This window comes from Ochotona curzoniae, unplaced genomic scaffold (genome assembly GCF_017591425.1).
Source record: "Ochotona curzoniae isolate NIBS_2020 unplaced genomic scaffold, NIBS_Ocur_1.0 contig_2688, whole genome shotgun sequence".
In the NCBI taxonomy this organism is placed as follows: Eukaryota; Metazoa; Chordata; class Mammalia; order Lagomorpha; family Ochotonidae; genus Ochotona; species Ochotona curzoniae.
In genome coordinates, this window is record NW_024465553.1 from 28,676,189 (window position 1) to 28,703,588 (window position 27,400).

General features: G+C 45.3%; 2 protein-coding genes across 9 annotated transcripts in view; both read right to left on the reverse strand.

Moving 5' to 3' along the window:
- The window catches only part of CCDC138 (coiled-coil domain containing 138), a 63,470-nt gene extending 52,067 nt beyond the window's left edge, over window positions 1-11,403 (reverse strand). For 2 of the 4 annotated variants that reach the window (XM_040975510.1, XM_040975508.1), the window contains exons 1-3: window positions 11,299-11,403; window positions 9,795-9,852; window positions 4,883-4,994 (exon numbers count right to left, since the gene is read on the reverse strand). In XM_040975510.1, the coding sequence (XP_040831444.1) occupies window positions 4,883-4,994; window positions 9,795-9,852; window positions 11,299-11,391 (263 nt within the window). In that variant the 5' untranslated portion in view covers window positions 11,392-11,403. Of the gene's footprint in view, window positions 1-4,882; window positions 4,995-9,794; window positions 9,855-9,977; window positions 10,020-11,282 lie in introns of all 4 variants that reach the window. The other 2 variants (XM_040975507.1, XM_040975509.1) reach the window with 2 other exon arrangements.
- A 2,835-nt stretch (window positions 11,404-14,238) lies between these two features.
- Window positions 14,239-27,400, reverse strand: part of RANBP2 (RAN binding protein 2) — a 60,562-nt gene continuing 47,400 nt past the window's right edge. For all 5 annotated transcript variants that reach the window (XM_040975504.1, XM_040975505.1, XM_040975503.1 and 2 more), the window contains 9 exons: window positions 26,429-26,599; window positions 25,773-25,865; window positions 25,011-25,189; window positions 21,388-21,550; window positions 19,822-19,923; window positions 18,483-18,628; window positions 16,853-17,126; window positions 16,368-16,702; window positions 14,239-15,432 (listed from right to left, as the gene is read on the reverse strand). In XM_040975504.1, the coding sequence (XP_040831438.1) occupies window positions 15,127-15,432; window positions 16,368-16,702; window positions 16,853-17,126; window positions 18,483-18,628; window positions 19,822-19,923; window positions 21,388-21,550; window positions 25,011-25,189; window positions 25,773-25,865; window positions 26,429-26,599 (1,769 nt within the window). In that variant the 3' untranslated portion in view covers window positions 14,239-15,126. The remainder of the gene's footprint in view (window positions 15,433-16,367; window positions 16,703-16,852; window positions 17,127-18,482; window positions 18,629-19,821; window positions 19,924-21,387; window positions 21,551-25,010; window positions 25,190-25,772; window positions 25,866-26,428; window positions 26,600-27,400) is intronic.

The window sequence follows — 27,400 nt, forward strand, 5'->3', positions numbered from 1 at the left end:
AACTCCTAACTCCTGCCTTGGGATTGGCTCAACTCCAGCTCAGCTCTAGTCGTTTTGGCCACTTGAGGAATGAACCAGAAGATCTTTGTCTCTCCTTCTCTCTGCATTCTGCCTTAAAAAAAAAACAACTAGAGGGGGAGAATCACAGAAAAACAAAACCAAAAAAGTGACAAACTGTAAACCAAAATGTTTTCTCTCAAAAAAGACGATCTCAGAGCTGTAATTTATAAGCCAGTACTATTCTGAAGAAATACACAGACCTGGAACTTGCCGGAGGCAGTGACACAAGTGAGTCCAAACAAAGAGCCGTGTACCAACTGCAGTAAGTAAAACTGAACTGTAGACCTGTGGGTGACACAGCTTAGAAACCTGCCCCAAAGAGAAGATTCTGCTAACTACAAGTACAATGACCAAGAGCAAAAGAAGAGACAAAGACACAATGAATATTACTGAAGACTCCCCTGAGAAGGAGCAAAAGCCTATGCCAACCTCAGAGTAAACTGAGGAAGACACCGAAAAAATGGGAGATTCAGAATTCAAAGCACTTGTTAGAGAGCTTCTTATCAACATTCCAGGAATTTAAGAAATATGTCACACTGGAAATGAGTAAAATGAAAGCTGATATATCAGACATGAAGAATACAGTGGAGCAAATTAAAATTACAGTGGAGAGTCTCCAAGATAGAATGAAGGAGGCTGGAAGAAATAATCTCAAACTTAGAAGATATTTCCTGTCACCAAGGGGAAAAAAAAAAACCCAAAAAGCTGGATCAAGTTAAAAAAAAGTATTCAAGAACCAAAAGACACAATTAAAAGGCCAGATATAAGTTATGAGAGTCCTAGAAGGTGCAGAAAGAGAAGCTGGAATTACAAATGTATTTCATAAAATATTAAAGGAAAATTTCCCTAATCTAGTAAAGAATTGGGAAACAACATCCAGAAGGGAGCACAGAACTCCTAGCAAGCTTGACCAAAATTGATCTTCACCACGACACATGATAATCAAGCTCTCTTCAACCAAACATAAGGAAAATACCTTTATGTGTGCTTGTGAAAAAAATCAATTGACATATAGAGGAATGCCAGTTAAATTCACAGGACACCTCTCACAGGAAATTCTAAATGCCAGAAGAGAATGGAGTGACATATTCCAAATTCTAAAAGAAAAAAAAATTGCCGGCCCAGGATTACATATCCAGCAAAGCTTTCTTTTGTCTTTGAAAATGAAATAAAATTCTTCCACAGTAAAGAAAAGTTAAAAAAATATGCCTCTTCCAAACCTGCCCTACAAAGGACACTTAGAGATGTTCTCTTGACAGAGAAGAGGAATAGCACCCACCCACCAAAACCAAAAGCAAATGTGAAGAATATCCCAGTAAATAACAACGGAATATTAAATCAATGAACAAGCCACTGTTAAAATGACAGGACCAAATTATCTATCACTCATTCATATTAGCCCTGAATGTAAATGGTTTAAATTCATCAATCAAACATCATAGATAAGTAAACCAGATTAAAGAAAAACAAAATCCATCTATTTGTTGCCTACAGAAGACATATCTCACCAACAAAGATCAGCAGAAACTATATCTCATGGATTTAGATTTTTTTAGTTTCATCTCTTCAAAACACTTTATCATTAAATTCCTTACTGACTCATAGATCATACATAAAGCAGTATCATGTTCAAGGTTCTTGATTTTCTTTTTCATTTCTTCAGCAACACATCAGTCATTCAGTAGCACATTACTTAACTTCATGGTGGTTTTAATTTCTTTTTTCCTTCCTGTTGTGGATTTTGTTTGGATGGCTTTTCATTTAAGGGATGTACAGTAAACTGTGCAATGGAGACTGCCATATCCTGTAGCATGTTATTTAATTTCATGGTGTTGTAAATTTCTATTTTTCTTCCTGTTGTGGATTCTGTATTGAGGCTTTTCGTTTAAGGGAATGTATAGTAACTGCGTAATGGAGACTATCATATCCAGATGTGAGGATACAATGCAGTATGCATCTCTACTTCCAGATCAAAGATGAACTACCAGTGAAATTGTTAACTATATCTTGACAATAGGATGACTGTTTATACAATATGCTAGTTTATACTTACAACACACCTCAACTCCTAGACTGACCACATTCCAAGTACTTAAGAGCTACTCAATCTGCCGTGACTACTGCACTGGACATCACAACAGAGGCTGAAAATGTGCCCAGTGTTCCAAAAATGCCCATAATCTAAGTTTGGAATTATAACCAGATCATCTATAAAAAATGATAAAAGTATCAGCAAAATGCACAAAAATAATACCTAGGATTCTGTAACTATTATCTTAAACCAACAATTTTTACTTTCCTCACCCTACATTCAATCTAGCCAGATCAATTATACTGCTTCGCATCAAATGAAACAGCAAACAATGCTGACACTAATGTTAACAGCTAACATTGAGTACTTTAGTATAACTCAGCACTGTTCAAAGCGCTTTAACAGGGTCCAGCACAATGGCTCAACGCTGAAGTCCTCACTTTGCAAGCACTGGGATCCTATATTGGCTGGTTCGTGTCCCAGCTGCTTTACTTCCCATTTAGCTCCCTGCTTATGGCCTGGGAAAACAGTCAAGGATTGCCCAAAGCTTCAGGACCCTGTACCCATGTGGGAAACCCAGAAGTAGCTCCTTTGCTTTGCATCACTCAGCTCTGGCTGTTGGAACCATTTGGCGAGTGTCTGGGTAAAAGATCTTTCTGTCTCTCCTTCTCTTCCTACATCAATCTGTCTTTTCAATAAAAATAAATAAATTTAGGGCCCGGCAATGGGAGAGGTTCTAATGGAGGAGCCTGGGCAACTCCTCTGTCAGGACACAGTCCCTGCAGGTGAGTACAAAAATCACGATAGGAAGCAGCCCAGACCAAGCCAGGGAAAGGTACCCACCAGCATACATTTAGCATAGGTCAGGGGCAGACCAGGCTGAACCAGTTCACATCACCCACTAGCGAATCCAAGCATCAGACCAGAGTGTGGGTTGGGCAAGGTTTGACTACAACACATACCAGTACACAGTACAGCTGGGACTGGATGCCTGCTGGGCTGGGATGGGCTGGGCTGGGCTGGGCTGTAACCCCCACCAACGTCAGCTGGAATTGGGGGTGGGCTGAGCCGGGCAGGCTAAAACACCCACTAGCCTATGCCAAGGTGAGATGGGCCTTACCAGACTGGACCGCAGCACACATGAGAACCAGGAAGGGAGGGGGCAAAGCCGGTAGGAAGAATGTGGAGGGATTTCCTACTGGACCGTCACTCCCGCTGGAAAGCGTGAGCTGGGATGGGGGCAGACCAGACCAGGCAGGGCTACAACACCTGTGGGCCTCATGTGAGCTAGATCAGGGAAAAGCCAGGCTGGACTGACTGTTCCTACTGGTGCAAGCACAATTCAGAGTGGTGAGGGTTGGCTGGGCTTTGCCACAGTAACAGCTGGCAGAGGCTGGCACTGGAGGCTAATTCTGTCAAATTAAACTACAGAACCACCCGGAAAGTGCAAGATACAAAAGTGGGAGTGGGTCCATTAGGGAAAAGTGGGCACCTCCCTCTTGGGTTGCCACTCCCACTGGAGAGCATGAAAACCAGGACTGGGACAAGGGTGGCTAGGCAGAATGGCACCCACCAGCATGTGAGTGGGCTGGATAATGGGGTTGCTTGGGTTGAACTAGGCTTCAATGCCCATCAACATGTATGAGAGCTGAATGGGATGTGGGACAGACTGGACAGTCTGCCGTACATACTGGCGAGCACAGGAACCAGGGTAGAGAGGGGTAGGCCTGGTGGGGGTTAGTGTAGGTCACCCCAACTAGGCTTCAGCTCCCATTGGTTTGCGTGAGGGCCGAGTGTGTAGTGGGCAGAACCAGGCTACACTGCAACACCCACTGGTTCATGTGGAAGACAGGGCTGGAAACAGAACCGACAGCAATTACAACCACCAGCATATGCATATTTGATTGGGGCGAGAATGTGCCGAACCCTGTACTGACAAGCACACACAAGAATCAGGTCTGGGATCACCTCAGATGAAGTTTCTTTTAGGATCCCTCCAACTGAACTGCTGTTCTCAGAACCCCAACCATGAAGAAAAGTGCAGGTTCCATGGTCTGACCATGGAGCGCAAGTATCAAGGCTGAGCCTTCTCAGTCAGAGCAGTGGACAACATATCCAGCGGCACATGGAGGACATGCCAGTCCAGTGGAACCTGCAGAGGACATTCTGTACCACAACACAGGATGGAGGACAGAACAAATCAATCAACTACCCCAGCCATGTGTTGGCAGTGAAAATCTAGCCTAATAGAGTCTCTAAAGTGAACTATGTCAGCCAGTGGATTCTGGAGAGATTTCATTGCGCTTGGAATGGCGAAACTGGCAGCAATTCAGAACTGTGGAACCAACTAAACCACTTGAGCAGGACCCTCGGAGTATGCCCCACATCGGGGATCCTGGGACGGGTGGGAGGCTGGATGGGGTTTTTCCCTTTCTCTCCCCCTTTAACCCAGATACAGAAACAAACAAACAAAAAAAAAAGCGGAGCAGCGAGACACTAACTGGTGTCCAGATGGGATGTGGTGCGTGCTGGTAGCAGATAAGCCAGGCGAGCCATTGCAAGGCCCCTAAAAGACATCTTCTAAACAAAGAGAAACATCTGTAACTAATAAAACCTTACAGCTGGTTAAAAAAAATAATAATAATAACAGTCTCTTCAACTTCTCAGTGAGCACCAGACGGCTTCCTGGGCGTGCGTCCTCTCGGACACTCAAGCACAGAGGTGATGGGACTGCCTTCTCAGTTTCTGGGGATTCTACAATGACAGCAGTAAGGACTCACAATACTTTACCAATTCACACTTAAGTGCCTGGAGGAACGGCTGAAATGTCTTGTACCATGCTTTCTCTCATCAGAATATGGCGAACCAACTTTATCTCCGCAGGAGTAGATATCCAAATCATCTAGCAACAAAAGAGATTACACATTGGGATCAGACACCAATTGTTTTGGTTTAGGCTCCTCAGGACGGCAAAATTAATCAACAATTTCTTATTTGCATAACTCTATGATGTAAGCTTATAAGGCAACAGACTAAAGGTGATATGCATGTAACTTCTGATTACAAAAAATGTTTTTGCTTCCGTTATATTATCTGATCCTGGCAACAGCCATGTGAAGCAAACAGAGAAGTCCCCAGGTTCAGAACCTAAGGACCAAAGGACACACGTGACCGTCCCCAGGAAACAGCCACAAGACGTGTTACTCAGACAGAATCCCACCACTGGTGCCGTGGCACCGCCTGGAGCTCCAGCATCCTGCCCCGAAGTGCTCGTTGGAGTTCCAGCCGCCCCACCTCCAACCCAGCGTCCTGTGCACACGTCCCTAATGAACAAAAGCAAACAGTTCAAAGATTCTGCCCCCTCATATCCATGTGGAAGACCAAGACAGAGTTCCGGGATCCTGGCTTCAGCCTGGTCCAGCTCTGGCAATTGAAGCCATGCTGGGATTGAATTAGCAAATGGTGGATCTCTCTCTGACTTAACCTTTTACTCTGTTTCAAATAAATTATATATTTTTTAATTTTTTAACAAATAAAGAAAAGTGGAATCCAACATTGTTTTTACTTAATCATGTTACTATCTTCTTCCTCAGACATTTAATAAACTGTTATCCATACAATGATATCTCAAAAATTTCATGGAAAAATAAAAGTAAATGATGCTAATTTTTTAAAGATTTATTTATTTTTATTGGAAAGTCAGATATACAGAGAGGAGGAGAGGCAGAGAGGAAGATCTTCCATCTGATGATTCAGTCTGAAGTGATTGCAACAGCCGGAGCTGATCCAATCCAAAGCCAGGAACCAGGACCTTCCTCCTCTGGGTCTCCCACGTGGGTGCAGGGTCCCAAGGCCTTGGGCCGTCCTCGATTGCTTTCCCAGGCCACAAACAGGGAGCTGGATGGGAAGTGGAGCTGCCGGGATTACAACTGGCACCCATATGGGATCCCAGCGTGTTTAAGGCGAGGACTTTAGCCACTAGGCAACCATGCCGGGCCCAACCCAATGGTGCTTATTTTTATGAAAAAGAAAAAAAAATTGAAATCCAGGGGTGGCACTGTGGTACAGAGTGGGTTAAGCCACCACTGGGGACACCCACATCTTATTTTGGAGTGCCTGTTTGAGTCTTATCTGCTAGGCTTCCGATCTTGCTTCCTGCACTTGTAAGACTGGATAACAGCCCAAGTACTTGGGATGCTGTTACCAACATTAATTCCCAACTCCTGGCCCAGCCTTGGCTACCGCAAGAATCCGGAGGATGAACTGGAACACAAAAGTGCTGTCTCTCTCTTTTTTCTCTCTCTCTTTCAAGTAAACAAATGAATCTACAGTTGTTATTTTTTTTTTAATAGCACACATTTTTCATGAACTTTAAAAGGGACAGAGATGTTCCAGCCATTGGTTTCCTCCCCAAAAGGGCCCCAAGAGCTGGGGTTGGGCCAGGCCAAAGCCAGCAGTTTAGAGCTTCACCAGTTCTCAGTCCTGGAACCAACTTTCCCTGCTTTGCAAATGGATCAGACGCGGATGAGCAGGGACTCGAACCTGCTCACAGGGGATGTGGGTGTTGCACATGGCAGTCTGCCCCCTCCCCTGCCCACAATTTTTTAAAACATTCACTTATTTGGAAAGCAGAATTACAGAGAGAAAGGAAGAGGCAGGGAGGATCATTTTGAAGTCTCCTTGTATGCATGGATTTTAAAACTTTGATGCCAAAATAAAGAAATCTTTTCATTTTTCTAGAACTTCCGAAAGTACTCTCACATCTAAATTAAACAAATAAAAGAGAAAGGATTACTTCTGTGGTAAGAAATTTATAAAATAAAACGTATAAAGCCTTCTCTACATCCATCCAGAGCTTTAAGACAATGGACTTAGAATATGGTCTCCCAAGCCACCAGCAGGGACCCAGCCACTTGGATCCCACTTGGGTCCCACTTGGGTCCCACCTGCTGCCTCCCGCAGTGCTCATCAGCACAGAGCTGAACCTGAAGCCATTGCAAACGTGAAGTCAAGGCCCCCCACACAGTGGCCTAGTGGCTAAAGTCCTCACCTTGCACACCTGGGATTCCATATGGACGCTGGTTCATATCCTGGCTGCTCTACTTGCCATCCAGCTCCCCATTTGTGGCCTGGGAAAGCAGTCGAGGAAGGCCCCAAAAAAAGCCTTGAGACTCTCCACCCAAGTGGGAGATCCGGAAGCAGCTCCAGGCTCCTGGCTTCAGATTGGATCGGCACCTACCATTACGGACGGTTGGGAAGTGAACCAGCAGATGGAAGCTATTTCTCCTCTGTCTCGCATTCTCTCTGTATATCTGACTTTCCAATAAAAATAAATAAATCTTTATAAAACAAACAAACCAACCTGAACCCAGACATTCCAAAATGGGATTTGGGTATCACATGCAATGGCTTGGCTCCACACCAAACTCCACCCAAAGACGCTTTTAAAAATCAATTTACCCTAATTCAAAACTATGAAATAGATTGGGACAGGCTTTGCAGCATACTGGATTGAACTACAGCCTGCATCCTGCACAGGTGCCAGTTCATGTCCAGCTCACTACCCACGTCCAGGAAAGCAAGAGGAGCAAGTCCTAGGGCCCTTGAGCTTCTGCGGAGACCCGGCTGCAGTTCCTGCCTTCCGGTGCAGCCACCTGAGGAGTCAACCAGTGGATGAAAGATCTCTCAACGCCCCATGCCCAACTCTGTTTTTCAAATAATTAACGTTGTAAATTTTCTGCTTTTCTTCCTATTGTTGATTTTGTTTTGGGGCTTTTCATTTAAGGGGATGTATAGTAACTGTGAAATAGACAATATCGTATCCAGATGTGAAGATACAACGCAGTATGCATCTCTACTTCCAATCAAAGGTGGACTCCTAATGAAAACTAGTGAATGTATTGTGACAATAGGATGCTGGACTCTCTGCCACTGTCCATGCCCGCATTGTCAGGATACACCTAAATAGCAGAATGATGGTCATATGACTGTTAATGACATATATACTATTATAATGATATAGGGGGAAATCAGTGGGAAGGAAGGAATTTGGGGAGGAGTGGAGGATATCCCACAGTCTACGGAACTGCATCATAAAATAATAAATTTCCTTAAAATATCATAGACACCATTAGCTGGTTTACCCAACAACAGCACACATCAATAAGTAATTTATAGACCACAAAAATTCATAAATACATTTGGAATAGAATAAAATTTCCTTATCAAGAACTTTATTGAAGGTATTACTTCTGCTACAATGGCTAATAAATATTAACATAAGTAATTGGGTGTCAACTGCAAAACTCTGTGTAACGCTGCAACCCACTATCTCCCACAGCATAAAAGATCCTTCTGGGAGGCTGCTACAGTGGCATAGCTGGCAAATCTTCCACCTGCAGTGCCGACATCCCACATGGGCACCAGTTCAAGTCCCCGCTGCTTGACTTCCCAATCCAGCACCCTGCTTACAGACTGGAAAAGCAGCAGATGGCCCGAGTCCTCCAGTCCCTGCACCCATGTGGGAAACCTGTGAGAGGATCCTGGCTTCTGGACTCAGCTCAGATCCAGCCACTGCAATCATCCGGGGAGTGACCCAGCAGACAGAAGAGGTTTTTGTCTCTCCCTCTCTCTAACATTTTTAACTTAAATAAATAAATATTCAAAAACTGTCTTCTTTTCAGGCCTGGCAAGTGGCCTACTGACTAAAGTTCTTGTCTTGATCACGCTGGGATCTCATATGGGCACCACTTCTAATCACTGCGGCCCCACTTCCCATTCAGCTCCCTGCTTGTGGCCTGGGAAAGCAGTCCAGCATGGCCCAAAGTCTTGTGACCCTGCACCCACGTGGGAGACTCAGAAGACGCTCCTGGCTCCTGGCTTCAGATCAGCGCAGCTCTGACTTTTGTGGCTGCTTGGGGAATGAATTAACGGATAAAAGATCTTCCTCTCTGTATATCTGATTGTCCAATAAAAATAAATCTAAAGAAATCCACTTTTATTTCATAAATCAAGTTTATTTTAAGGTTTAATTCAGAAATCAAATTTATTTCATAAATTCCTCCTCCAGAGCAATAATTACTGTCTGAAAAGCTTATGCCTAAAAACAACCAGTTAATTTCCTCTTTCTCAGTATGTTTCATTTTTAGTAAATTTATAGGCAGGAATATTATTAATTGAGAATACCAAAATAACTCATTCAATTTGATTTGTAAAGACGTTAAACATTTATCCCTAAGGCTTATTATTGGTTCCTTGGCAAACTGAATATAGTAGCACAAGATAGCTAGTCTACATTCTTAAGAAAATGTTTCGGGTCCGGCGTGGTGGCGCAAGTGGTTAAGGTCCTCACCTAGCACGCCCGGGATCCCATATGGGCGCCGGTTCTAATCCCGGCAGCCCTGCTTCCCTTCCAGCTCCCTGCCTGTGGCCTGGGAAAGCAGTCGAGGACGGCCTAAAGCTTTGGGACCCTGCACCCGCGTGGGAGACCTGGAAGAGGCTCCTGGCTTCGGATCGGCATAGCATTGGCCGTTGCGCTCACTTGGGGAGTGAATCATCGGATGGAAGATCTTCCTCTCTGTCTCTCCTCTCTGTATATCTGCCTTTCCAATAAAAACATAATAAAAATAAATCTTTAAAAAAAAAAGAAAATGTTTCTCTCCAACTAAATGTGTCAAATACGCAAAATATTCTAGTGGCTTACCTGGGGAGGTCAGAGATCTTCTCTTACAGTTTGTTTGATCAAATTTTGAAAAATCATACTACAAAAAAAGAATAACACAGAAGTTTGCGTATTAAGAATCAGTTCATTAAGTCAAAATATTTCCCCATAAATCAGTCTAGAACGATGATCAAAGTTAATATCAGCAGCCATAACAACACATGCCTCTTGATTCACCAGGGGGAGCCACAGGCCACTTATGTACTTCTGCCACAAATGCACAACCAGAATCTAGGCAGGTGACACCCACCAGACAAATCCAAAACGCTCTAAGAAAAACAACGCTCTGTGACTGTCCGAACGTCCATATCCGGGCAGGGACGCACAACCAAGGAGCGCTCATCCTGGGAATGCACCAGGAGCGTTGCTCGGCTCTCCTGAAAACCAACCCCGGGCACGCAGCAGCGGAACCACCCCAACCCCGGCCACGCAGCAGCAGACACCAACCCCGGCCACACAGCAGCAGGCACCAACCCCGGCCACGCAGCAGCAGGCACCAACCCCGGCCACGCAGCAGCAGGGACCACCCCAACCCCAGACACGCAGCAGCAGACACCACCCCAACCCCAGACACGCAGCAGCGGAACCACCCCAACCCCGGCCACGCAGCAGCAGACACCAACCCCGGCCACGCAGCAGCAGGCACCAACCCAACCCCAGCCACGCAGCAGCAGACACCAACCCCGGGCACGCAGCAGCAGACACCACCCCAACCCCAGACACGCAGCAGCAGACACCAACCCCAGCCACGCAGCAGCAGATACCAACCCCGGCCACGCAGCAGCAGGCACCAACCCAATCCCAGCCATGCAGCAGCAGACACCAACCCCAGCCACGCAGCAGCAGGCACCACCCCAACCCCAGACACGCAGCAGCAGGGACCACCCCAACCCCAGACACGCAGCAGCAGGGACCACCCCAACCCCAGCCACGCAGCAGCAGGGACCACCCCAACCCCAGACACGCAGCAGCAGGGACCACCCCAACCCCAGACACGCAGCAGCAGGGACCACCCCAACCCCAGCCACGCAGCAGCAGACACCACCCCAACCCCAGCCACGCAGCAGCAGACACCACCCCAACCCCAGCCACGCAGCAGCAGGGACCACCCCAACCCCAGACACGCAGCAGCAGGGCCGCGAGGCAAACCTCCCCCAAACGCACCGAGGCCGGAAGGAGAACGGCCGGACGGGCCCCCTCAGCGCCCCCCAGTCGCCCCGGGCCACGCGGGGCGGCCAAACGGCCGCGAGGAATCCTCCAATGGGTCCCACGGCCGTAAGCCTGACATTACTTCAGAATGAGACTTCTCCACAGAGCGCTCGAGTGTTTCTCTACACTAAACTCACAGTATTCTACACAATGCACGACACGCTCCCCACGACGAGGAGCCTGGGAAGCGCGGGGACAAGGAACTTGTCCAGCTGCGGAGTCCAGAGGGGCCCCCACACCCAGAGCAGGGGCCCCCACACCCAGAGCACCCCCTCACCTGCCCCGGGCAGCTGCCCCCGAGGCCGTAGCGACTCTTGAGCCGCTCCACCACCAGATCCTGCCCCGGCGGCTTGACCACCCGAGGCTCCATGGTGCGCGCCGCGTCCGCGGTCTCCTCGGGAACCACGGCCAGGGGGAGGCGCGACTCTGCGCGTACGGCGCCGTGACGTAATACCCCCGCCCCCAGCCCCCGCGGGGCGGGACTCCGCTGGAGTGGGGCGGGGCCGGAGAGGAGTGGGGCGGGGCCGGAGAGAGCGGAAGAGGCCGGGCGAGCGTCGCTGGAGAGGGGCGGGGCGGAGAGAAGTGGGGCGGGGCGCCGCTGGAGAGGAGCGGGCGGAGCAAAGAGCGCAGGAAGGGGCGGGGTGAGCGCCCCTGGAGGGGATGGGGCGGAGATGAGTGGAACGGGGACGGGGAGGGGCGGGGCCGGAGGGGAGTGGGCGGGGCAAAGAGCGCGGGAAGGGGCCGGGTGAGCGTGAGCGCCGCTGAAGAAGGCGGAGCGGAGAAACCGGGCAGCGCCCGGCGGGATGGACAGGACTGGGCGGGGCCGGGCGGGATGGACAGGACTGGGCGGGGCCCGGCGGGATGGACAGGACTGGGCGGGGCCGGGCGGGATGGACAGGACTGAGCGGGGCCGGGCAGGATGGACAGGACTGGGCGGGGCGGGGTCCAGCGGGATGGACAGGACTGGGCGGGGCTCGGCGGGATGGACAGGACTGGGCGGGGCTGGAGAAGGCGGGGCCCGGCGGGACGGACAGGACTGGGCGGGGCCCGGCGGGATGGACAGGACTGGGCGGGGCCCGGCGGGATGGACAGGGCTGGGCGGGGTCGGGCGGGATGGACAGGACTGGGCGGGGCCGGGCGAGATGGACAGGACTGGGCGGGGCCCGGCGGGATGGACAGGACTGGGCGGGGCCGGGCGGGATGGACAGGACTGGGCGGGGCGGGGTCCAGCGGGATGGACAGGACTGGGCGGGGCCCGGCGGGATGGACAGGACTGGGCAGGGCCAGGGAGCGAAGTCACCGCAGTCCTTACACTGGTACGTTTGCTTCTGTTCGTACCCTTCCCGCAGTCCAGCAACTGTAGGGCTTAACTAGGGGCCGTCCACGTGCAGCACCTTAGCTTGTGCATTTGAAGACCATTTGCACTGAGCAACAAAGGCGGCCTTTGCTGTCATATGTGAAAAGCCTTACAGACTGCGTAAGGAACAGAGGCAGAAAGTGCAGGTGACCTCACTTCGCCTGTCCATGTGGTATTAAAACCAAGCGTGTGTGCGGCGGAAGGGGCTGTGCAGGGTAGGTGGAGAGTGCTGCCGGCACCCCCACAAGAGCACCCCTGGCCACCCAGGATCCCCAGTGCTTGGAAAGGAAGATGCTTGGGCCCTTAGGATGCAAGCTCCTGTCTGGTAGCTGGAGCAGGATGTCGGAGGCGTGTGGGAGCCTGGGTGTGGCTTCCTCAGACAGGAAAGAAGAATGTGGAAATGGTGATCTCACCCACCGTCCTGAAGCCCTTGACCCTTGTCACCCTAACCAACTATGAAAAAATCATCAGAAAGATCTTTTAAATGCTAGCTCTTTGAAAACATGTTGGTAAATAAACCAACAGTTGGCTCCGTTAAGTCCTGGCTCTGCTGTGGTTTTCAGCTTCCTGTTAATCCTGCACACTGCTTGAGCACTCACGTCCCAGCTTTCTACTGCAGAAATCTAGCGTGAGTTTTGAGTTCCTAGTTTCAAATAAAAACTAAAAACTTAGAAGAAAAAAATAATACCTCATGGGTGTCCCCAGTGGCCGGAACAGTCTCCAGCACCAAGCAGATGCTTAATTTTTTATTGGCATAATGTATCAATCTTAAAACTAGCAATAAACAGAATGGAATCAATTGTGCAACTTCTCTCACAAAAAATTACAGGACAGTAATTCTTCCCTAAATTATGATTTCCAACTACATGTCTGTACCAACAGACTCTACATTTCTGAGCATTTTTAAAGTTCCTCAAATATCCCAATTTCTCAAAACCAGTATTTTAAGGGAACTGGTAATCTACAGTTATACAAATACTCGTTTGACCTAATTAAAACGTGCAAATAATGGATCAAATTATTCAATCTTAGGCAAGTCTTAATGAGACAAAATAAATCCCACCTTAAGAATATCTACCATCTTGAGCTTGTAACACATTACCAACTAAGTAATAAAGACAGATCACAAGTGCTTTCCTGAAATGCGACAACAGAAGACTGTCCTATAACACTCCCAGCCACTTGTAAGCATCTTTGAAATAAGTTAATTTACATGTTGTCAAATTTGTTGAAATCTGAGGCTGTAACTAATGGCTAAAGTCTCTTAAAAACACATTTATGATTTACCTCAGAACCTAGATAACTGCCTCAACTGTCCCAGCAGAAAAGTTACAACTCGCATCAACTTACAGGATACAGATTTCCCAAGAAGCCAATTCTAACTATTAAATGTGCATGTGTGAAGGTTCCAGTAGTTCCCCTGATCCGTCCATCATTCATTACTGAAACCACACACGGCACCTCTCCCCTTGGCTCCCCCAACACGCGTTCTCTGCAAGCGTTCTTTCCCCATTACACAATATCAGGGCTTCTCCCTGGGAAACACACAAGATGCCAGTCAACAGTCCCGATCTGAATACAGAACATGTGAGACTCCAGGTTCTTTACAAAGTATGCCAAAGAACTTCTCTAACCAAGGAGTTCTGCACAAAGCGTGCCAACAAAGTTCTGGAGACTACTTTGCACCTAGCTTGTGGCACCAGTCACTTCTAACTCCATTTCAGTGTACCAAACGTAAGAACTCTGGAATCATGTGGCAGCTTGTATTAACAGTACTGAGCTTTAATTGCCCTCTATACTTTGATAGTGGAATGAACAGACAACTAGATGCACAAGTAATGAACTTTTTAAATATCTTGACTGTTGTCAATTGTCACTTTATTTCTGCTACAAAATTCACCAGAAAAAGATACTGCGACAATCTAGTATAAAGCAAATCTTTAACATGGTTATAGACCTTTTAAAAATATTCATACCATATCACAATAACTGCAAGGAAAAAATTTAATCTCTATCATCAGGACCAAGTTGAAATTTCTGAGGTAGTAGAGACAGATGACAAAAAAAGTTAAAGAAAAAAAAAAAAAGGAAATTGTCAACTTGCTTAAAATGTAAAAAAAAAAAAAAAAAAAAACACCCTTGAAAGAGCACAAGAAGCTATATAGTTTAGGCAAAGAAGGTACTCCACTTAAAAATTCATCTGTAAACTATACAGGCGGTGCGAGATTACAGAAGAGCACTTTGGTTAACTCCCTCCCGTGGCTCTACCCACTGTGCAGAAAGGAGCACACCGGGTTAGGGCGGCCGGTATGTCTCAGATCCAAAGGAAAAATAGCCCAGCTGTGGTCCCTCGACTCAAACGGTAAGTATAGATCCATGCTTCAAGTCCACATATCTTAAAAGGAACTAAAATTAAATTGCATATATTTTATCCCTTCAATAGTCTATGAAGGTATATTGCTTTTAACAAGATTAATCTTATTCCATTTTATTACAGATATATCAGGAGTACATAAACACAAGTACACCTGAAATACACCAGTGTTTAAACTTTTATTTCACACCATGCAAGGTCAATTATAACACATTAAAAATTGACAACAGCTATAAGCTGCAATTGTACATTTATACATTGGAAATGTTCATTTTTCAGAAGCTGAACATAATTATCATATGGTAACAGCTAAGCTTTGATTCAACTGCTTATACAGATAAAATTTACTTAAACACAATGATTTTGTAATTCTTTTATATCTGCCCACACTCTGTGATACTAATTCTTCGGCTGACAGAGCCTTTAGGAGAACCAAATGACTCCATCTTCCTCACAGTATCCATGCCAGCCTTAACAAACCCAAACACTACATGCTTAAAGTCCAAATGTTCTGCTTTTCTCAATGTTATAAAAAACTGAGAATTGTTGGTATCCTGGCCCCTATTGGCCATGGACAGCAAGCCGGGACCGGTGTGCTTCACAAGAAAATTTTCATCTTCAAATTTATCTCCATAAATAGACTTTCCTCCTGTTCCATCATGTTTGGTGATATCTCCCCCCTGAAAGAAATATTTCAATTAGTAGCAATTCTTACTGAAATACTAAATCACACACAGAACTTATCCGCATAGGCTGAGTTCTAAACACACATTTACAGAGAAGGAAAAACAGAAAGATCTTCCATCCGCTGCTTCACTTCCCAAGTGGCCATAACAGCCAGAGGTGAGCCGATCCAAAGCCAAGAGCTTCTTCCGGGTCTCCCCACACGGGTGCAGGGTTCCAAGGCTTTGAGCCGTCCTCGACTGCTTTTCCAGGTTACAAACAGAGAGCTGGATGGGATTAGAACTGGCGCCCATATGGGACTCCAGGGCGTTCAAGGCGAGGGAGGACTTTAGCCGCTAAGCCATGGCGCCAGGCCCATCTTTTGTAAGAAATCTATTTGGGGGACCAGTGCTGTGGCTCAGCAGGCTATACTGCCACTTGCAACACCAGCATCCCATACTGGAGGCTCTGTTCCTGGCAAAGCAGCAGCAGGCAGTAACTGGAACCCTCACACACACACACACACACACACGTGTGAGGTCAGAGTAGAGCTTTCCCAGGAGCCCCCAGCTCCTGGCTTTGGCCTGGACATTCCTTGGCTGCTCTGGGCGTTGCAGCAGTGAACAAGGATGAAGGTCTATCTTTCAAACACGCAAGGAAGCAAAAATTTACCAACACCCACTGCCACCAAAAAAAAAAAGAAAAAAAAAACAAAAAACAAATCTACAATTTGAAAACTACATATTATTGAAAGATGAGGAAACTGAAGCATGTTATTCCCCCACCCTCAGTTTCTAGCAAGTTTGACTCCCTTCAGGTTGGCAGAGCGACAGATGATGGTAATACAACCAACTGATACGTGGGCAACCTAAAGTACACGACAAAGACTTAAATCTCCCGAGCTAAGGTACACTTACGTAGACCTCATCTGTAATCAACAAGTAATACTTACCTGGCAAACAAAATCTGGAATTATTCTGTGGAAAATGGAGTTCTTAAAGCCAAAGCCCTTCTCCCCAGTGCACAGTGCGCGGAAGTTCTCCGCAGTCTGAGGAACGACATTTGAAAATAGCTCCATGATTATCCGCCCGAGGGGCTCGCCGTCGGCGCCAACGTCAAAGAACACGACCGGGTTGCTCTCTGCGGACAGCTCGGCTGCCAGGGGCACCTGCCCTTTCTGGAGCTGCAGCAAGTTCTGCTGGCATTCCTCAAATTTCTTCTTAAAACAATCAGCCATCTCTTTTGTTTTAAATCTCACTGCAAGCTGTTCCACTTTTGCTTCTCCATCTACGGATAAAAATGGAGGGTATCTTTAATACTACAATAACTAATTACAATCTGTATAATACGAATACTACAATAACTAATTACAATCTGTATAATACGTTTGATATGCATCTCAAGAAAAACGAAGAGTAGTCACACTTGGCAACTCACCAGCGTAATCGGAGGCAGTCCACACCAAAGCGTTATTGGAAACATTTAAGGGCTTTAGTTCCATTGTTTTGGTAATGACATGGTTTGCACACACTTTGAAGACCTGGTCTCTCCTCATGAGGATCCGGTAATAGTTCTTCATCCTGTGCCAGAGGATCTTGATGTCGCCCACGCCACGCTCCTTCCACTGGCTGGCGTCGCGATCCCATCTGTACAGTTTGGCTCTCTCTTTAAACACAATCTCTTCATCCTCTTCTCCAGATTTTACTTCTACCTAGAGGAGCACAAGCAATTTACTCACGTACTGCTGCACATAACAAGCTCCAAACATCCAAATTCCTTAAGACATGTCCCATGTATGACATGAACAAACTGTAACATGATCTCTGGAAATATCCAGGCGCCAGAAATTCATCTGATCTAGTTGAAGGAGGAAGGAGCAAATTTATAAGCAAACATTTTTCTTTTATGGAGTATTCACCTTCATTTTGGAAATTTATCTCGGACAAAAGTTTCAACAAGTCCTTGTTCTTAAGCAGAAACATTAACCACCGATCAAAACTAAAAATAAAAATAACAAGCTTCCTAAAACGAAATATTCCAACTCAAAAAAAACATAAAGGTGATTATTTATTTATTTTGCAGGCATTCAAGTTGTGTCAACTTCACTGAGTCAATTCCTACAGAAAACAATGAAATAATTTCTGCCAGGATAAATGTGACAGTTCGATTTTGAGACTGCAAGAGAGAATGCAGTTATGACCTGCTGACATGTTAACACACGCTCACATGTGTTCATACACAGTTCTTTCAAATGTGCCTCACAGTTCCTGCTGCATATTTCAAAGATCACCATCTCCGAAAAGCAGGAGTAAAGCAGATGCATATTTCACATAACCTGAAGCGTTCCGGTCAGTGTTAGTCAGAACTGTAAGATCACCAACATACGAACAATAAAACCCAGCTGCCCATACACAAAGCTGTCATGGTTTCTACAATCTCCTTAATTGCTGGGCTGAAGAGGCTTCTATGGTTGACTATCTATCTATTAAAGGTTACTTTTTATTGAAAGAACTTTGTCAAATGTAAGACTGGGGATGTTTAGTCCCCAGAATGTTGTATTTTCCACAATGGTTCTATTAGAATTTCCCAGGCAACATTTACATAAAATCTTCAAAAAGACAACATCAAGGCTGGATGTCTAATAAACACAGCTACTGGGATCAGTGCTGTGATCCACAAGACTAAAGGGCCACCTGCAACACTGGCATCCCATACGGGCACCTGTTCAAGTCCCAGCTGTTCCACTTCTGATCTAGCACCTGGTCCAGCCCCAGCACCTGGTCCCTGCCACCTATCTAGGAGACCCTGACAGAGCTCAGGGCTGGTTTCCGCCTGGCTCTACCCTGGCACAGCCCTTTGACAAGTGAATACGAGGATGGAATATATTTCTCTATTATTCTGCCTTTCAAACAAACATATAAAATTCTAAAACAAAGCAGAGCTTATGATTTTAAAATTATAATTATTCTGGAAGACAGGAAAAGAACAATACACCTATAAATGAAACTGGAGTAAATTTTAAACTTAAACTAAGTTACCAGTGCAAACTCTCAATTCTTAGGCTTACCTCTGGTAATGATACTATTGGTTCAAAGTGGATGTCATCGTTATGAACTACCTCTTCGTCACTGCCGCCCTCATCTTCACCACCTTTACTGGCTGCCTGCGCTCCAAACACAGCTGCACCAGTATTGGCCCACTGGAAATTTTTATCTGGTGAATAAAGCAAGTTATTTAAACAACAGTATATTTAATAATTATTTTTCACATCACAATACATTGAGATTACCAACGTATCTAATTTCCAATGATGAGACAAGCACATTTATTTAAAATGTCAAATAATTATATTATTTTTGCAAACTCAAGCCTTTTAGCACACCATGTGGCCCTTTCCATGCTGACAAACACACTGGCAAGGTTCTCTGCCTTGGGTGAGCTTCACACTACTCAATCAACTTGCAGCAAAGGCTCAGAGGAGCCACCGCCCGCAATGCTGTAAACTGCACCCTAAAAGTGGGTTGAGTTTGGGTGGTCCTCCTGTTTAGAACCAAGCTCCCTGCTATATTCCTGGGAAAGCAACAGAGGACAGCCCAAGTACTTGGGCCCCTGACACCCCATCATGTGAGGCCTAAAGGGAGGTCCTAGCCCTTGGCCTTGGCCTGGCACAGCCCCTTACCATGTTAGCCACTGGCCGAGTGAACCAGCAGGTGTATTCTGTAACTCCCTGTCACTGTCACTCTGTCATTTAAATACATGGAATCTTAAACACTCACATACATATACCCAAAAACCTTCTAATAATAAACTAAGTTCCTCAAACTTGATTTGGCTAGGAATTTTTTAAAATTTTTTTTTGTCACAAGAGAACTACAATTTCAAATCTAAAAATGTGTCCTCAAAGAGGCCCATCTGCTACTTCTACACTAGCCACTTTAGGGACCCAGCACAACAGCCTAGTGGCTAAATCCTCGCCTTTACGTGCTAGGATCCCATACAAGCACCAGTTCATGTCCCAGTTGCTCCACTTCCCATGCAGCTCCCTGCTTGAGGCCAGGGAAAGATGTAGAGGATGGCCCAAAGCCTTGGGATCCTGCACCTGTGTGGAAGACCCAGAAGAAGCTCCTGGTTTCATATTGGCTCAGCTCTGGCTATTCCAGCGATTTGGAGTAAACTTAAGGGAAGATCTGTCTCTCTCCTTCTCTCTGTACATCTGACTTTACAATAAAAATAAATATTTTTTAAAATAATAATAAAACATAAACAACCTTCACTATTTTCTAACCAAACAGGGAGTGAAGGGTAAAATTCCAACTGAACTCATTACAATGTGGTACAAAGGACTAGCTATTTCGGTTCTACTGAACAGACTGTAACACACTGATCAAAGGCTCATTGGATCTTACCTTTACGACCAAAAGCAAAATCCCCAGAATTACTGGAAGCCAAGTCTGCAAATGACAGCCCTGTGCCACTTCCAAATCCAAATGAAAGTGTCTTGCTTTCCACTGCCAAAAGGAAAAGAACAATTTACCATTTTACTTCATATACACAGGAAGGCAAAACTCTGCCCGGACAGGGGCAGATGAGACACATCTCCTGTAATACACATAAGGGAGATAAGCAGGGAAACCTGGTAAATCAGAATACAGCAGATTCTGAGCTGCTTCCGCCTTGTTCCAGTTACAAATACTATTGACAATGAATACTTCAATAACCACCAAGAGTGAGAAAAAACACCTTCAATATCAGATATAAAACAATCGATATTGTAGTCAGTCACAAAAGCCACATAAATTTAAAAAAACAAGCATCCTATCAAAGGCAGGGCTTTAAGGAACATCTGTATGAAGCCTTTTTGTGTTCAGTATAGTTTTAACTTCCTCATCAGGAATACTAGGAGAGCCTTGTTTTAATTCTGCCCATTGACAGCAATATAATTTCTGAAAATGAAACTTTCATTATAACATTATCTTCCTAGTCCCAACTATTAAGATTTTTTTTAAAAGATTTATTTATTTATTTATTGGAAAGTCAGATATACGGAGAGGAGGAGAGACAGAGAGGAAGATCTTCCGTCCGATGATTCACTTCCCAAGTGAGCGCAACGGCCATTGCTATGCTGATCCCAAACCAGGAGCCTGAAACCTCCTCCAGGTCTCCCACGCGGGTGCAAGGTCCCAAGGCTTTAGGCCGTCCTCCACTGCTTTCCCAGGCCACAAGCAGGGAGCTGGATGGGAAGTAGAGCTGCCGGGATTAGAACCGGGGCCCATATGGGATCCTGGCGTGTTCAAGGCAAGGACTTTAGCCACCAGGCCCATCAAATATTAAGATTTTAAAATGCCTATAAATATATTTGTGACTTATTTGAGACCATTTCTGAAAAAGATAATAGGCAACATACATATATAAAATAATTTAGATATATCCTACCAAAAAATACTGAAGTAGAAAAACAAGGGAGAAAGATACCAGACATGAGTTATTATTAACTGAATAATTTAGTAAGCTTTTAGGTTAACAGGAAAAACAAAAAAGGCATTTAAGTAGTACCATACAAATTTTAACATTCCTGTTATTGCTTTACGCAAGAGTGACAACATACTTCAAAATGTTTTAAATAACAAGCTCACAAAAGAACAGAACCATTGGGCCCGGCGGCAGCGTGGCCTAGCAGCTAAAGTCCTCGCCTTCAATGTGCCAGGGATGAAAGATCTTCGTTTCTGTCTCTCCTCCTCTCCGTATATCTGACTTTCCAATAAATAAATAAATCTTTAAAAGAAAATTACCACTTAAGCCTGTTCACTCTCTCTGTTGGCAAAGACACAAGATTTTTGCCAGGGTTGCTAATATCTGTTGTATGTGCCTCAAACGTTCTTTCAAAGGAGTTTCGGGAACTTCCTTGAAGTCTATCATTTCAAACACACACGCACCCTATGCAATGTGTAATGTAAACACGTATCTGGTGTTACCTTGGCTTGTAGATTCTGGATCCGCTTCCTTTCTGGCAGACAGATCCACAGGCTTGTCCGCAGCCCCAGAGGGCACAGACGGTAAACCGAGGTGCTTGCCAACACACTCGGGCTCTCCAGATGTCCCCACCGAAGCAGCAGTCACTTCCTCACTCTGGGACTTCTGTCAGGAGGAAATGATAAGATATGCCATTAAATACTGTTCTACAAATGGCACAGAGACATTATTTCGAAAGATTTGGATTTGTGGACAATATGGGAAAAACACACTTCAACTAATCTCTCCCAGAGTCTACAATTAGGTATTAGACAAAAAGTGTGAGACGCCTTGGAAAGGTGAGTGACAGCAGACAGGGAACGGGGTAACCTGCTGGTCAGATCCCTGTGGACTTTTAACACACCTTCCCTATATTCCAGTCCGGGAGATAACACATCCGCAAAACACGGAAGCCATCAATGGCACCAAGAAAAAAAAAGCCTCAAAAAGCAGCAGTTCTTCAACATCCCATGATCCAAAACTACAGTAAGTACTGTGCAGAAGCCATCACACGGGCCAACGCTGTGGCGCCGGGCGTGAAGTCACACCTACAACGCCGGCATCTCATGGGGGAGGCCTGTGACCGCCAGCTCCCCACCAACATGCACCCGTGTAGGACACGCAGCTGGAGCTGCACGCTGCTGCGCTCCGTCTAGCCATTCGTGGCTGTTCCAGTCATTAAGGAATAACCCAGCAGACAGGAGAACTCTCCCTTTCTTTCCAAAAAAAAGGCAATGTAGTAGTAAGAAATATTCTTAAAACAAGAAATTCTCAGTAAAGAAACAAAGTTATTTAAAAAAAAATGGGAATCTTACCAATGAAAACCACATTAATAGAAACAGAATTTCTGGGTGACATCCAATAACAGAACATACATTTTTCACAAGCTCACACAGAAGATTTATCAAGACGACTATTCTGCTACACAACACATTAACCAATTTAAAAGACAAAAGTGACACCCAGCATACACTCGTAATTCACAATGAAATCAAAGTCATTAACAGAAAGATTAGATGGGCAAAGAAATCACAGATGTCTGAGGATTAACACTTGCAAGTAACATGGAGAAAAAGCACCAAAGGAAGCTTAAAATACTCGGAATAAGAAACGAGAATATGTTTTCGAGATACAGAAAAAAGTACAATAGAGGCTGTTTGTAGCACTCTGCATGTAATTATTTGAATTGCTATCTGAAAGGCAGAGTTACAGAGTAAATCCTGTGGTTCACTCCCCGAGACAGCCACAACGCTCCAAGCAGAGCCAATGTGAAGCCAAAAGCCTCTCCCATGGCTCTCACATGGGTGCAGCCCCCAAGCATGCAGGCCTTCTGCTGCTGCTTTCCCAGGCCATAAGTAGGGTGTCATATCGGAACAAAGAAATCTAAAACCCAAGCTACTTTGGGAAACTTAGAAGGAGCAGCAAAAAAAAAAACAAACAAACAAACAAACAAAAAAAACCCCACTTTGCAATAAGAATAACAAATAACAAAAACGACAGAAATCAATAAAACAAGTAGTAGAGAAAAGCCAATGCAACCAAAACCTTTGAAAGGTCAACAAAAAATGACACCCCCCTACCGCATAAGCTCATTAAAAACCTCCAACAAACAAAACAGAAACACCAACGATACAAATTACTAACCATCACTTTGATCCCAGGGGCACTGGGCATGAGAAGAGTACAATGACTGCACAACAGCCAAAACCTTCACAATTTTTATTGGAAAGACAAATCTACAGGGAGAAGGACAGAGAAATCTCCCATCCGCTGGTTCACACTCCAAATGGCTGCCAACGGCTGGAGCTGAGCCAATTCCAACCCAGTGACTAGTAACGAGCTTCTTTCTGGGTCTCTCATATGGGTACAGGAGCCTGAGGCCTTGGGCTAGCCACTGCTGCCTTCCCAGGCCATAAACAGGGAGGTGTTAATGGAAGTGGAGCAGCCAGGACTTCAACGGGTGCCCATACAGGATGCCAAGCACAGCACGCCAAGGATTCGTCTGTTATGCAACCACGCTGGCCCCAAACCTTAACAACTTAAGACAACATCGAATTCACTTAAGAAATTCACACAAGAAAAAGAAGGTCTTGATTTTTTTTTTAAAGATTTACTTATTTTTACTGGAAAAGCAGATCAGATTTATCAAGAGGAGAGAAAGATCTTCGTTTATCGGTGAACTCTCCAGAGGGCTTTGACAACCAGGGCTGAGCCAACCTAAAGCCATGGGCCACGTCTTCCCAGCACAGTGCACTTGCCAGGGGAGGCTCCCTTCCACCCATTTCAAACACTGTCATGGGGTCCTGGCTCCTGGCTTTGGCCTGTGATGGCATTTAGGGAGTGAACCAGTAAGGACAAGATCTTTATTTCTTGGGCCCAGCACTGTGGCCTAGCAGCTCAAGTCCTCGCCTTGAACACCCGGGATCCCGTATGGGCGCCGGTTCTAATCCCGGTAGCTCCACTTCCCATCCAGCTCCCTGCCTGTGGCCTGGGAAAGCAGTCGAGGACGGCCCAAGCCCTTGGGACCCTGCACCCGTGTGGGATACCTGGAAGAATCCTGGCTTCGGATTGGCACAGCACCAGCCATTGCGCTCACTTGGGGAGTGAATCATTGGACAGAAGATCCTCTCTGTCTCTGCTCCTCTCTATATATCTTACTTTGTAATAAAAATAAATAAATCTTAAAAACAAAATTTTTATTTCTTTGCCTTCCAAATCATCAACTGCCTGTTATTAATGGAAATAACTAAAAGGAATATGAAATTAAAGACATAGCACCAAAAACCATTGCAGTATAAATAGAATTTGAAAATACATACATCTATATGGGATAAAATTCTGACAAAAGGAATCAAAGAAAACAAAAGCAGATGTTGCACACTCAGCTCTGGTTTGGCACTGTGGTGCCTGTGATGTCCGCATCCCGTGGGGTGCCAGTCTGAGCCAGCTGCCCCACCACGCCCGGCACCCACACGTGAGACACCCAGAAGCAGCTCTCAGCTCCTGGCTGCAGTCCAGCTCAGTCCTGCCATTGGGGCCAACTGGGAATAAACTAGCAGATTGACAAGCTCTTTCTCTTGCTTCCTCTGTCACTCTGCCTTTCAAATAAATCAAATGAGATCAAAACGTAATAGACAGAATTTTTTTAAATGGACAGCCACACTGGAGGAATGTTAGAAACCTATGTAGTTTTATGGCATCTATATTTTAATTTGTCCTGAAAGGGCAAACAATTTATATACGTGTGTGTGTGTGTGTGTGTGTATAAACACAAACTATTATCTCTAAAAAAAAACACTTAAAACACAAGTCAAAAATATAATAATCTTTGAAATCTGAGAAGTTTTCAAATAACTCAAAAGAGGTAGAAGGGATGTAAAATCAAAGTAATGAAAAATGGAATAGACAGAAAAGAAAACGAGAGGCAAGAACTGACCCTACAAGGCAGTATGAGTTCTAACCCAGGCTCTGGCTCCTGCAGACCTGGGGAGGCAGCAGCTCAATTTCCTGCTGCCACAGTGGAGACCTTAATTTACTGCATCGACAAAGAAAATGCAAGCAAACGAAACAATGGAGTCATTCTTACTTGAGCTTCCTGAACTTTCTGAAGCTCTGACTGAAAGTCTTCCCCGTTTCCGTTGTCCTCGTCAGTATCACTGCAGACTCCACAAAAAAATGTCGGTGGAAGCTTTAACATATCTGCTTTCGCTTTCTCTTCAACTGTTGGCTTCTTTTCCCAAACGATGACGCATTCTTTCTCGTGATCTGAAAAGTTCATAGAACACAAGCAAAGGAAAAAAACATTTTTTTCGATTAAGTCCAATTACTCAATAATGGTTGTCCTCAATGTAATATAACCCCTAGCAGCAAGTCCTATGCATGTGTCGGTATTGTGGCACAGCCGGTTACACTGCTTGCAACAGCAGCGTCTCATTTTCCAGTCCTTATTCAACTTGTTCAAGGCCCAGCTGCCCCGTTTCCAATCCAGTTTCCTGTTAATGTGCCGAGAGAGGCAGCACTCAGGAGTTAAGATGGAATCCCTAGCTCCTTGTCTCAACCCGACACACACCTGGCTGCTCACATCTGGGACGTGAGCCGGCTGATGGGTAACCCCCTTCTCCCCCCTTTATTCTGACATGCTGCCAAATAAATAAATCTTTTAACACAAATGGCTTGTAAATGGTAATGGAGAATAAAGTCACTAAAAGAGCAATGGTTTTCATTAGTATAATTTCAAAATATTTTCAACCATCATGTACCTATTGCCAAGTAAAACTGACAATTACAGAAACGATTAGACTAAGCACTTGCTTCTAAATAACTTGGTAGTTCTTTACACTTAACATACCTGCTAGATTTTCTTCTGCGGGCTTACATTTTTCTGAGTCATCCAGATAGAGTTTTCCATTAAGTTTTTTGACAGCAGTTTCAAAATCTTCATCTTAAATGAAAATGAATAGTAATAGATAAATTCTCCTAACACTTGGGATTTTTCCTAGCCAGAAATCTGGTAACATTCAACTTCATTCTCCCCATGTAAAAGCAGCCCATCTTGCCAGTTCACAACCTCTCTGTATCCCCTCTAGCCCCGGCGTCTGCTCAGGACCTCCTCCGCTACGAGCAGCTCAACTAGCATTTCCACACTTCCCATCTCCTTGTCCCACAACCCAATCCACCCTATTGAGGCTTGGCCGGACACATAACCAGGCTGTTGAAAAGCTACAAAATGGCATACAAGTTTTCTATCACTGGTGTCCTGTGTGCCCTCTCTTTCAATACCCTCAAAATGCCTGTATGACATAAGACAGCCACCTTCTCAAAGCTGATGAGTGAATACCACATTGATCATGAAACCTACTGACTGCATGTGTATACATAGCCATGGTAATCTATCTGAAAGTATACCAGTGATGACTTCTGAGAGGCAGGCTTTAAATAAATAAAGCATACTTGCAAGCACTAAGACTGAAGAACAGAACAGTTTCAAAACAACAAAAGATTTACCATCGTCATCGTCTTCACTGACATAATCAGGTCTGTTCTTATAGCAGAAGAAAGTTGGAGGAAGTTTGAGTTCAGCTGCAAGGGCTTTTTGGTCAGGAGTCGGGGTTAGTTCATACACAATGAGAACATCATCATCCGAGGCAAGATCTTCGGGGTCTTTTGTCTCTTTTGCTACAACAGAAGTAAATAATAATAAAGATGCTAACAACTAGCATTAACATCAGTGGTCTAGCTGAAAACAAAAACCATTGTGTCCACCTAGAAGCTAAAACGGCATACTGATAAAAACAAACAGATCTGACGCAAAACAGAGCTCTAACATCATCACCAATCAGAATTAGTATCCTGATTTAGCATTCTACCAAATGTCAGTAGCCATCTTCTATTTCAAACCCAGAAGAGAGGTTGGGGTTGCGGAGCAGAAAGCTGCTCTCCGTGACCCCAGTATCTGGACTGTGTGCCAGCTGGAGTCCTGGGCACTGTCTCCCTAATCCAGTCCCCTGCAAATATGCCTAGAGAAGCTGAGTAGGGCCTGGGTACCTGGGCCCCTGGCACCCACGTGAGACCTCCAATGGAGTCCCTGGCTCCTGACACTGGCCTAATCTAGCTGCTGTGGGCATTTCAGGAATGACCACCGTCCCTACTCTGGCCATCCATTTCTGTCACTCACACTATCCAATTAAACACACTGAAGCAGTCTGTTGTGGTGCTACAGCAAGCAATCTCTGCCTGAAGGAACTGATAGAGTACGCCAGTCATAACAGCATGGCGGCACCAGCTAGTACCCTGTCCAGGACTGTAAGCCGCAATGAAGCACTTCAACGAAACGTGCTGTTAAGTGTAAAGGTGTATACTAAAGTCTGAAACACTGAAATAAAAAAGAATGCTAAAACAACATCTCTGTATGATTAGAAATTAAAGTGGTATTTTGGACAAAATGGCTTAAATCAAATATATTGTTAAAATTCTTAT